At 49.4% G+C, this 11,332-nt stretch overlaps 1 protein-coding gene across 6 annotated transcripts in view; it reads right to left on the reverse strand.

The window, feature by feature from the left end:
- Positions 1 to 10,902, reverse strand: part of TBC1D31 (TBC1 domain family member 31) — a 57,787-nt gene extending 46,885 nt beyond the window's left edge. For 4 of the 6 annotated variants that reach the window (XM_058668508.1, XM_058668506.1, XM_058668509.1 and 1 more), the window contains exons 1-3: positions 10,696 to 10,902; positions 9,320 to 9,466; positions 3,458 to 3,573 (exon numbers count right to left, since the gene is read on the reverse strand). In XM_058668508.1, coding sequence (XP_058524491.1) covers positions 3,458 to 3,573; positions 9,320 to 9,466; positions 10,696 to 10,772 — 340 coding nt within the window. In that variant the 5' untranslated portion in view covers positions 10,773 to 10,902. The remainder of the gene's footprint in view (positions 1 to 3,457; positions 3,574 to 9,319; positions 9,467 to 10,695) is intronic. The other 2 variants (XR_009246054.1, XM_058668507.1) reach the window with 1 other exon arrangement.
- Between the last annotated feature and the right edge of the window lie 430 nt (positions 10,903 to 11,332).

Below are 11,332 nucleotides of genomic sequence, written 5' to 3' on the forward strand. Positions count from 1 at the left end.
ATAGTAGTTTCAGGGACAGTCCTGGAGACAGGGATTGGGGTGCAGTATGTTGAGCCTCCCCTGTGGTGCCAGCATTCCATACGTGTATCAGTTTGTGTTCTGGCTGCTCCACTTTCTACCCAGCTCCCTGCTTAGGGCCTGGGAAGACAGTGGATGATGCCTCAAGTTCTTGGACCCCTGCCCTGAAGTGGGCAACCCAGAAGACGCTCCTGGGTCCCAGCATCAGATCGGTCCAGCTCTGGCTGTTGCAGCTATTTGGGGAGTGAATTACTAGATGGAAAACCTCTCTCTGTCTCCTCCTTGCTCTGTGTAACACGTCTGTCTTTCAAATAAAACTAAATAAATCTTAAAATTTTAAATAATAAAAAAAGAACAATCTTGACTGTGATATTAGGAAGCTTGGGCTTTCTCTTATGGGGTAAGCTTTATGTGGAAGAGCCACAGTTGTGGCTCATGGTTTGGAACAAACACTTTGAGGATATTCAGTGGGTGTTCTGAGAGAGAAGAGGGAATTGGACAAGTTGATTTGTGCTTCTGCAAAAACCAATGCAGGCAAGGTCAAAATCAAGAAAGTGGAAGCGCAGAAAGGAACAAATTCAAGAGCTATTAAGGAGAAACATGGAAGGATACTAGTGATACAATCAATGCTTTAAGAAGGAATTAGCAGTCGAATGGTTCTAATGTGCGCATTTGTCTGAGGAGAGAAAAACGGTACGGCAGGGAAGCCTCCAAGAACTATTCATGCTAGTCACCAGTGGACAACTAGGTTATTATTTTCTCTTCCCATTTTCCCATATGGTACCCAGTGTTCTACAGTGGGCCTGTTTGCCTTCTGTGATCAGAATTTTTGCCCCAGAAAGTTAGAGCTGAGAATAGTCAGACAATAAGAAAAGTCTGAGGAAAATTAGGATACAAAAAGTAGGTCAACATTGAAGCCAGAGGGATAGACAAATTCCTTAGAGGAACAAGAACAGTTTCCAAACACCAATCCCAAAGTGGCATTTGCTAATGATCAATCAATTTTTCACTTGTCTTTAGTGACATGAGAAAAGGAGGGATAAAGGGAGTTTTTCATAGAGCTAAGTTGAAAGCACTTTCCTTCTAGCTAGTATTATGTCCCTCTAAATTTATGTTGGAAAAAAATCCCTCATTTAAAAAAAATTTTTTTTAAGATTATTTATCTTTATTGGAAAGGTGGATATACAGAAAGGAGGAGAGACAGAGAGGAAGATCTTCCGTCCGATGGTTCATTCCCCAAGTGACCGCAAGGGCTGCTGCTGCGCCGATCCAAAGCCAAGAGCCAGGAATCTCTTCCAGGTCTCTCACACGGGTGCAGGGTCCCAAGGCTTTGGGCCGTCCTCAACTGCTTTCCCAGGCCACAAGCAGGAAGCTGGATGGGAAGTGGGGCCACCAGGATTACAACGGCACCCATATGGGATCCTGGCACATTCAGGCAAGGACTTTAGCTACGTTATCGTGCCAGGCCCAAAAGTCTCTCATTTTTATGAAGTGAAGCCATGTTGTTTTGCAACATGAATTTGCAAAATAAAAAAATTCTCAAAACAATATTGACTAGTTTTTAAGAAATTGGTTACAAAATCCGCAGGCACATGAACCATTGAAAGAATTCAGGATAGACAACAAAGAAGCAGTCAGAAAGGGGAACCAAGAGAGGAAAGAGTATAAACCCCAAGGCCTCTTAAAGCACCCCGAACAATGAGTGCCACCACGTGGGATGACAGGTGGTACCAAGAGGGCATAAACAACTGGCACAACAACAGAAGAAGTTGCAGAGCCTGGAGTGGTGGGACCAAGAGCAGTGTATTGGTGGATGCGGTGAGGATGCGGTGAGGGAGTGTGGTCTACACAGTGGGGCAGGAGGGAGGCCGCTGGGGAGCTGGGGGTGGCAGCAGCAGCTAAGGAAGGGCTTTCTGGGCGGCAGCGTTTCAGCAAGATGGGCGGGGCTGTGAAGAGGGAACTACAAGAGGAGAGGAAGACAGTGGCGGAATCCAAGAAAAGCAAACGTAGCTATGCATAAAGGCTGACTTTGGAATGTTTGTTCTAGCATTGTTTCTAATGGCAAAAAGTACAAACAGCTTAGAAGTCCAACAGTGGATAATATAAAAAACAATTCTGTTACCACAAACAGTTGCAGGGTGAAAAGTTAGGCACTGGTGGTTTGAAATACATGAATTTTTAACAGGGGGAAAGGAGCCCCATAAAACAGCCCAGGGAGGACAGCTAGACACACTGTGTTTCTGGGCACAACCAAAGTGTGCATGGAGTAAAAACACCCACCAGACTACCTTGCCATAATCTGGGCTCCCCTGCTTTCCACTTGTGGGATCTCGGTTAAGCTATTCCTGTGCCTCAGTTCCCTCATCCTCAAAACAGGGAAAAACAAGCCTCCATTTCCACATATGGGGCCAGCACTGTGGGGCAAGAGATGAAGCTGTTGCCAGTGACACCAAGCGTCCATATCTGTTCAAGTCCAGGTGCCGCTCGCTGCTAATGTGCCCAGGAAGGCGGCGGAACACAGCTCAGGTGCTTGGGCCCCTGCCACCTACGCAGGTCATCTTGATGGAGATTCAGGCTCTGGCCATTGCAATGGCGAGCGAGCCAGCAGATGGAAAATATGTCTCTGTGTAATTCTGCTTTTCAACTAAATCAAACTACATTCATATGTGTGTATACGTGTGTGCGTAATGTGACACAAAATGTACAGGATTCCCGCAGTGTTACTGCTGCGTCCAAACATTAAGGAATCTAGCAATCAAACAGAAGTGTGTCCTCTGTCTAGGCTCGTGGGAGACAACCTTCAAACCTGAGCGAATCGGGAGTCCCTGCATTATGCGTGGTGCGTCTCTCAGGTCAGAGGACACTGCTTTAGTTTACGCTAGGAAGACACGACGGGGCTGGGCATGCCAAAAAATATCAACCATGTGATTAGAAGTTGGGGACTTCGGGCCATGCCCTGTCAGCCTCAGGAGAAGAGGGGGGCTGGAAACTATGTGGACAAAATATAACTACCCCTATGCCACAGAGTCCACTAACATCTCCCGGGTCCCAAGCCTGGGTAGCCTCCCTGGGCCAGCAGTATGAGGCGCAGACTGCCATGCAGCAAGGGTCACCTGTCCCTGAGGACCATGGGAGCTCTGCTTCTGGAACTTTCCACACCCCACCTCAAGCACCTCTTCTTTCACCTGGTTGTAATCTGCATTATAATCCCAAGTGCTTTCCCAAGGCTTGTGGGTGGCTCCAGTAAAATGCCCAATGCGAGGGTCGGTGAGGGACGCCGAGTCAGCAGCCAGGCGCCATGAAGTGAGCATGCTCCCCGCAGACATCCTGTGGCTGCTTTCTCCAAAGGAGACAGCCTGCGGGGCTGCGCCCTCAACCTGCAGAGCCTGCTACATTCCTTGCAGCACCGTCTCTCGAGACACACAGGGGGACTGCTTACCCGTATCAAAACATTTAATCGAGTAATCAGCTAATGCCACGAGGAATTCCGACTTCCTCCGGAGGTTGAAGGCCAGGGCCGTGCAGGCTTGTGCCGTTCGCTGAACGAGGTTAAACCTACGAAGAAATCACTGTGTTAGCATCAGAAATTCCACTGGCACAACTGAGCCTTCTGTCATAGGGTCCAGAGAGCAAGACGCTGGGAGGCAGAAGGACCTACCACTATGCTCAGTCAAAGACAGCTGATGAAGGGTGCCATGCGATGCACTCAGGGGTTTGGGCTTCAGTCACGGAATGCAGAACCACCAGGAGATTTCCACATAGAGCAATCGTCATCAGACATACCTTTTAGGAAGATGATCCCAGCACCACCGCCACCGCCAATAGGATGGAAAAGGAAGAAAAGATCTTTGGGGGATTGACACCACGGCTCAACAGGCTAATCCTCCACCTTCAAGTGCCATATGGGTGCTGGCTCATGTCCCAGCTGTTCCACTTCCCATCCAGCTCCCTGCTTGTGGCCTGGGAAAGCAGTAGAGGATGTCCCAAACCCTTGGGACCCTGCAGCCACATGGGACACCCAGCCACTCTGGCTCCTGGCTTCGGATCAGCTCAGCTCTAGCCATTTAGGCCATTTGGGAAGTGAACCAGCAGATGGAAGATCTTCCCCTCTGTGTCTCCTTCTCTCTGTGAATCTGATCTGCTTTTCCAATAAAAATAAATAAATCTTAAAAAAAAAAAAAAAAAAAAGAACATAAAGAAAGAGACTCGAGGGACAGGTGTTTGGCGCTAGCTCCACAGCTAAGGCACTGGGTTCAACTCTGGAGGCAGCAGCCAGTTGGGTGGCTGGGTGCTGACCACCTCCACGGGAAGCCCACCTGGGAGCTCCAGCATGTCTCCCACCCCAGCTCAGGCCCGGCTGTTGTAACCTCTTACTTGCACTTTTCCTCGACCTCTTAAATAAACTAGCATGGCTTAAAAGGAAGCTACCAGAGATCCAACCAATGATCTTGGGACAAGATGGAAGGCACAGACGGGAGCGGTTCCAAAGGGTAAGCAGGAAGAGGCCGTGTACACGACCCACGTCAACACGGAGGGGTCAGGCACTCCCCACGCTCTCACCAGATGAAGAATCACTATCTTAGAAGGCTGTTGTGATGACTACATGAAATAATGCACACTGAATGCCTACGCAGTTCACCTTGGAAACAAAGCAGCTTTCGAGCTTAGGCAAAAGGGGATCAAGGTTCGCCGTGAAACATAAGAATTCTTGAAGCCAGCGATGTGGTGTAATAGACCAAGCCTCCACCTGGGGCACAGCATCTCTATGGGGTCCTGGTGCATGTCCTGGCTGCTCCATCTACCATCCAAATCCGTTTGTGGCCCAGAAAGCAGGTAAGGATGGCCCAAAGCTTTGGGATCCTGCACACACACAGGAGACCTGGAAGAAGCTCCTGGCTTCAGATCAGCTCAGCCACTTGGGGAGTGAACCAGTGGATAGAATACCTTTGTCTCTCCTTCTCCTTGTAATATCTGCCTTTCCAATTAAAAATAAATATATCTTTTTAAAAGAACTAGAAGAAGTCTCATTTTAAGCATGTTGAGATTGAGGGTCTTGCAGAGCATTTAGGGCCATGCTCTGGTGTGGGCCATGCGTGTCACTCGACATTTTTCAGGAGGCCACAGGAAGACGTAAAAAGAAACCTGGGGTTCATCTCAAGTGCATTTTATTAACTCACAATATATCCACAATAACATCATTTTGACAGTTCATCAAATGGCACGTTTATTCCCATGAAGCTTCCAAAATTCAGGGTGCATTCTCAACGCTGTATCTGCGGCACTTCTTTCTTTGGAGTAGCCCCCTGCAAGGGCTCAGGAGCCACATGCAGCCCATGGCTACCAAAGGGTCCGTGTGCAAGACACCCGGCCCTACAGCTCATGAATCACGGCGCTGGGATGATTTGAGAGAATTCCCAGGACTACAGAAGGAAGAGCACCAGGACAGGCAACTGGGTGGCATGTGAAGCCAGCAGTGGCTGGGACAAGAGCCAGCCAAACAGAGGGAAAACTGGCAGTGTGGCAGGGCAGTCAGCGAAGCGGAAGGACAAAGGGTTGATGACATGCCATTCAGTCGCCTCGGTAAAATGAAAACTGAAATGCGATCACTGGATTGGGCAAGGAGGAAGCCTTGAAGCAGCCAGTATACTGGCCTTAGGAATCCAGTCTAGCGAGCTGACATTACTGCATGATGGGTTAAGCCATCACCTGCAACACCAGCATCCCAGGCAGGTGCTAGTTCAAGTCCTGGCTGCTCTACTTCCCATCTAACTTCCTGCCAATACACCTGAGAGAGATGGCCCGAGTCCTTGTGTGCCCAGCACTCACATGGGACATGTAGGCCCAACCCCAGATGCTGTGGCCAAGTTAGGTGTGAACCATCTGATGCGTGAATCAGCAGATCAAAGTCCTCTCTCTCTCTTTTCCTCCAGCCCCACTGTCTCTCTGTAAGTCTACTTTCCAAACAAATTAAATAAATCTTTATAAAATAATTCAAGTCTAATTTCATCTCTTCCCTCTATCACGTACTGCTCAGTTCAGCCATGAATGTTTCTGGTGTAGAGGGACAGGACAGCCCCCCCCCAATCTAGTACTTGCCATAAATACTATTTTCAGTTGAAAGCAATTGAGGAGCAGATACAAGAGAAACTCCCTGCTGTCTCCCTGCTTGCCTGAGTCACTTTCCAAAGGCATCGCTCCCTACCTCCTATCTCAGGGGACCAGGGCTTGAGTCCTAGAAGGGACATATCACCCTAGAGACCGCAGCAAAGCAAACATCACTCAGCCGCCTTTACCCACCTGAGTTTCTCACATCAACGCCATCTGGAAACCTGCTGTCAACTGAGACCATCAAATCTCCAACAAATTCTGTGTTGCAAGATGCTACACAAGCTGGTGCTAAGTCACCTCTAAGGGTTTCTCATTGCTGGATGCCTGCCCCACTGATGGTTGCCATGGCGACCAGAGGAGGGCAGAACTTGCTTCCGATCCAGGTGAATCACTCTAACCTCAGGCTGGGACCCCGAAGGAAATATTCCCCGTCAAATAAGGGCCAGAGCGACTCCCGCTTCAGCTTTCATGTCAAAAGGGATTAGAAACTCCCTTGCATGCATCCTTCTAGCTTTTCTTACCTCTGTAGCTCCCTGCTTCACCTCTGCCTTTCCGCTGCACAGGGAAGTAAAGCAGGTGACCCGGGTCTCCTGGAATAAAGACCATCTAAAGATGTGTTTCTTCCCTGTGGTTGGCCTGTCTAACACCCACGAGTCACACTGTGATACAAGGGCACAACTTGCTTGTCTTTCCCTTGTCAGTCCTGTCTCTCCTTTCCAACAGGAGCCCCAGCCAAGAGTTTAGAAGGGTAGAGAAAAATTATTTTTTCTGCACTAAAATAGGTAGCAAAGGAGACAGAGGATAACACAAGAATGGACACTTGTGATCCAAAGGCTCAGGAGGAACTTCTGGAAAATACACATCGCGAGGCTGGGTGCCATGGCTCAAGTGGCTAATCTTCCACCTGCAAGTGCCAGCATCCCATATGCGTGTTAATTTGTGTACTAGCTACTCCACTTCCCTTACAGCTCTCCCTCTATGGCCTGGGAAAGCAGTAGTGGATGGCCCAAGTTCTTAGGACCCTGCACCCACACGGGCGACCCAGAAGAAACGCCTTGCTCTTGGCTTCAGAACAGCTCAGCTCCAGTCATTGTGGCCATGTGGGCAGAGAACCAGTGGATGAAAGAACTTTTTGCCTCTTCTCTCTGTAAATCTGTCTTTTCAATAAAAATAAATAAACCTTAAAGAAAAAAAGAAAGAAGGAAAAAAAGAAAGAAAGAAAAGAGGGATTGGGAGCCCAGCATGGTAGCTAAGTAGCTAAATCCTCACCTCACATGCCTGGGATCCCATATGGGCACTGGTTCATGTCTTGGCTGTTCCACTTTCCCATCCAGCTCCCTGCTTGCGGCCTGGGAGAGCAGCAGAGATGGCCCGAGGCCATGGGACCCTGCACCTGCATAGGCAGCCTGGAGGAGGTTCCTGGCTCCAGATTGGCTCAGCTCTGGCTATTGTGGTCAATAGCAGATGGAAGAGCTTTCTGTCTCTCCTTCTGTGTATCTGACTTTCCAATGAAAAAATAAAATCTTAAAAAAAAAAAACAAACAGGGATTGGTATTGCCAGACTAAGACCATGCTTACTAAGGTAACGGACATAGAAGGGGCTAGGTGAGTAGGCTCCCACGCCAGAAGACAAGGAAATTGGGAAAAGTTAGTATCAGTAGGCAAGCAATGAAATGCTAAGAATCCAAGAGGCTGAAACTCCTTATTCTGCCAATGGCTCATTCAACAATTTCTTTTCCTGCATTTTGGTGAAAATACAAAATACCATTTAGTATCCCATTTTCATTCATCTGTTTGTTGATGGCAGCATGATTCACAGATTTTGATTATCGTCCATGGATATGACCCATTACTCTCTATTTATTAATTAGTTTCTCACTACGCACCTCGGGGTCCTAGGGGTCTCTAGCACAGTCACTCGGGGCACCTCCCACCTGGCGTCCAGCTCGTTTGCACACAGTACAATTCCTTGTCGGCTCTAAAAGCGAACAGGTAAGAGGTGCTTCCTGACCCAACTCCTTCAGTTAGACCGGAGTACCCCAGCAGAACTGGGCAGCACACACTTTGACTGCTGCTGGCATGGCACTGCCCCCGGGTCCTCAAGAGGATAAAGATGGGGAGGGCGCACCTGTACAATTCCCCCGATCTCACCCAGGCACCCCTATGTGTGTAGACATGAAAAATCAGGAGAGTGCGCACCGGGAGTTCCAATCCTAAGCTCACAGCAGTGTCCATTCCCGGTTTTCCATATCCAGGTGAGACCCTCTTCCAATGCAGGGAAATGTGGCTCACTTATTCCCAAGTTATTTCCTTTCTGGAGCACAGTTCCCGTGTCAATCGAGCTTGGCCCATACCGTGTGCCCCACACAGACACGCTCGGCCCCTCTGGCAGAACCACAACCCAACCCCAGCACACAGATACCCACCACCTCACTGCTTCTGGACTAGAATGTTCCATGAGGCAAAAGGAGAGGAGCAGGAGGACAGCGTGAAGACCAAGTGTTCAGAAGTCTTACCTATACCGCACTGTAACGATAACGTACAGAAGAAACTGTGTTCTTTTTAAATTGCCTGATGAAATATCAGAAATAAAGTGATAAACTTCCGGCAGTTAAATTTTAAAAATAAGTTGTTGGGCCCGGCGGCATGGCCTAGCGGCTAAAGTCCTCGCCTTGAACGCCCCGGGATCCCATGTGGGCGCCAGTTCTAATCCCGGCAGCTCCACTTCCCATCCAGTTCCCTGCTTGTGGCCTGGGAAGGCAGTCAAGGACGGCCCAATGCATTGGGACCCTGCACCTGCGTGGGAAACCCGGAAGAGGTTCCAGGTTCCCGGCTTCGGATTGGCGCGCACCGGCCGTTGCGGCTCAGTTGGGGAGTGAATCATTGGATGGCAGATCTTTCTCTCTGTCTCTCCTCCTCTCTGTATATCTGACTTTGTAATAAAAATAAATAAATCTTTAAAAAAAACTAAGTTGTTTCAAAACCAGTGAAGATGAGCACTTTAGTTCCCTAAAAATACTGAATAGTAGCTCTCCATCCTTTCCTATTTTTTCTCAGCACTTCTTATGTTTTGCAAGCTAAGTGAATTATAGTTCAACTTGGAATTCCTGAGTGAATAATCAATGGCATGAACTAAAAAAGTCAGTGAATTAGTAGTTTGTTAATGAGGTAAGTATCACCAGGCTCTGTTTACCTGTTTCCATTCAGGTCAAAAACATAGATGTTTCCCTGATGGTCTCCAGCAATGAGGGAATCCCCTGACCCATCGAAAGCCACGTTCAAGAATCGCAACACTTTGGGATGGTAGTCGGAGGTGCTGTGGATGATGTTCACGATAATTCTGTTAAACACAAAAGCATATGTTCCATGTTAAGTACGTTTGTAAAGAGTGACTGAGTGGTTTGAAAGGCAGAGTTCCTCCTCTTGCCCGCAACCCCTTGTAAGTCTCTCTGTCCTGCCACCATGGGATGATCCAGGAAGATCCTCAGCCCCAGTCCCAGCTTCCAGGATGGTGACCAAAGCAGCCGTCAGCAACCGAGGTTGTGGGATAGAGGCAGCGACCAGCTTGTCAGGTCACAGCACTGGGAAAAGTGCATTTCCAACTCAGTTCGTCTAACTTCCCACGCAGGGTGCGTTGCCTCTCTGGCAATACCATCAGCAAAGGCATTTAGGGAATAAACAGAAAGCTATCATTTCAGCAGAAGAAACAAACAATAAAGACATTCGAACAAAGAACACCTTCAATTCTTTTTTTTTTTAAATACTGCAGGTGTACCTAGATACTTTCTAACAGTAAGAGAGAATGAATCAAAGAATAACTATTACAATGTTTAGAGCAGAGGGGAGGGTGGGATTTACAAACACACCAAATTTGGGCATGATACCCCAAAGAATCCTCACTTAAGACAAAAGTCTTTTCAGCAAAGCTGATGTGACCTGAGCGCTGCGATGTGACAGTCACAGCAACCAGAAAGCAATCAAGCTGCTGGTACTCTCAGCACCGTGCTTTGGTACTTTGGCCAAGTTGTAATTAGTCCAGAAGCAACCCAACGAGCTAAGAATAATCCACCAGAGGGAGAGGCTGGGACAGCAACTAAGGGGATGCATCCTAGGAATTTCCAAGGGGCTGTACCTCCAGCCCAGGAGATAACCGGGCCTGCCCGGAGCAAAAGCAGCCTGGCCAAAGGAAAGTTCAGCCTTGAGCTACACAATCCAACTCCCGGCCACTGACGCACAGGCCAACACGACCAACTCCAGAGCACCGGAAGTTTATTCTGTCCTCTCGGGTATCCGAGTACCCACCACTCCGGGCCGGGATCCACCCACGAGACACGCAAACGCTCCCGCGCACACAGAGGCGCACCTGCCTCCCTGCTGCGAACCTCCCCGGGCTGCAGCCTCAGGACCCGGAAGGAACTTCCCGAGGACCGTGGCGTCCGGAGCTTCCTGAGGCATCCCCCACCGCAAGGGATGCAGGGCAGAGGCAGAAGGCGAACTCCTATGCACCCGCCGCAGCCCGTCCAAGCGCGTCTGCACCGGCGCGCACCCTCTCCTCTCCGCCGTCCTTACCCTTCCCGAGTGCCCGGGGACGGCTTGCGATGCCATATCTTGCCGCTCTCCTTGTTGCCCAGGTCGGTGCTCTGCATGGCGAGGTCCACCTGCCACAGCCGTGAACCTGGTGGGTAACCGTCCCGGCGCCTTCCCGGCAGGCGCCGCGCTCCCGACCCGGGAAATTCGAGCGCCGACCGGAGTTCCAGCCCGGTCCTGGACCGCACCAACCGTGCGAGGGACGTCCACTTCTACTTACAACCAACCGGAAGGCGGAACTCCTAGACTCCGCCCGGGTGTCCCCCTTCAAACAATGGAATCGGCCAACGACCCTCCCTTAGACTCCGCCCCTTTTTGAATCCACTACAACTGGGATCCCAAAGCCTTCTGGGAATCGTAGTTTTTCTTGTGGGGTGTGTGTGGGCTTGGGAATTCTGCGCTTTTGGGTGTTAGTCTCTCGCCAGAGGCAACAAAAATAACTTTGTCTTGTGGTCCCTGCAGTCCATTCTAAACTGCCTTTCAGGGACGAAAGGATTATTAAGGGGTAGCTTACAGAGAAGCAAGGAGGCAAACACATTGGGGATGCAAGTTCTTTCATAGAACTGTTTGGGTCGGAAGAATCATTGGGTGGAACAGAAAATGCGTTGCGTGCAGGTTG

The sequence above is a fragment of the Ochotona princeps genome, chromosome 9, assembly GCF_030435755.1.
Source record: "Ochotona princeps isolate mOchPri1 chromosome 9, mOchPri1.hap1, whole genome shotgun sequence".
NCBI lineage: Eukaryota > Metazoa > Chordata > Mammalia > Lagomorpha > Ochotonidae > Ochotona > Ochotona princeps.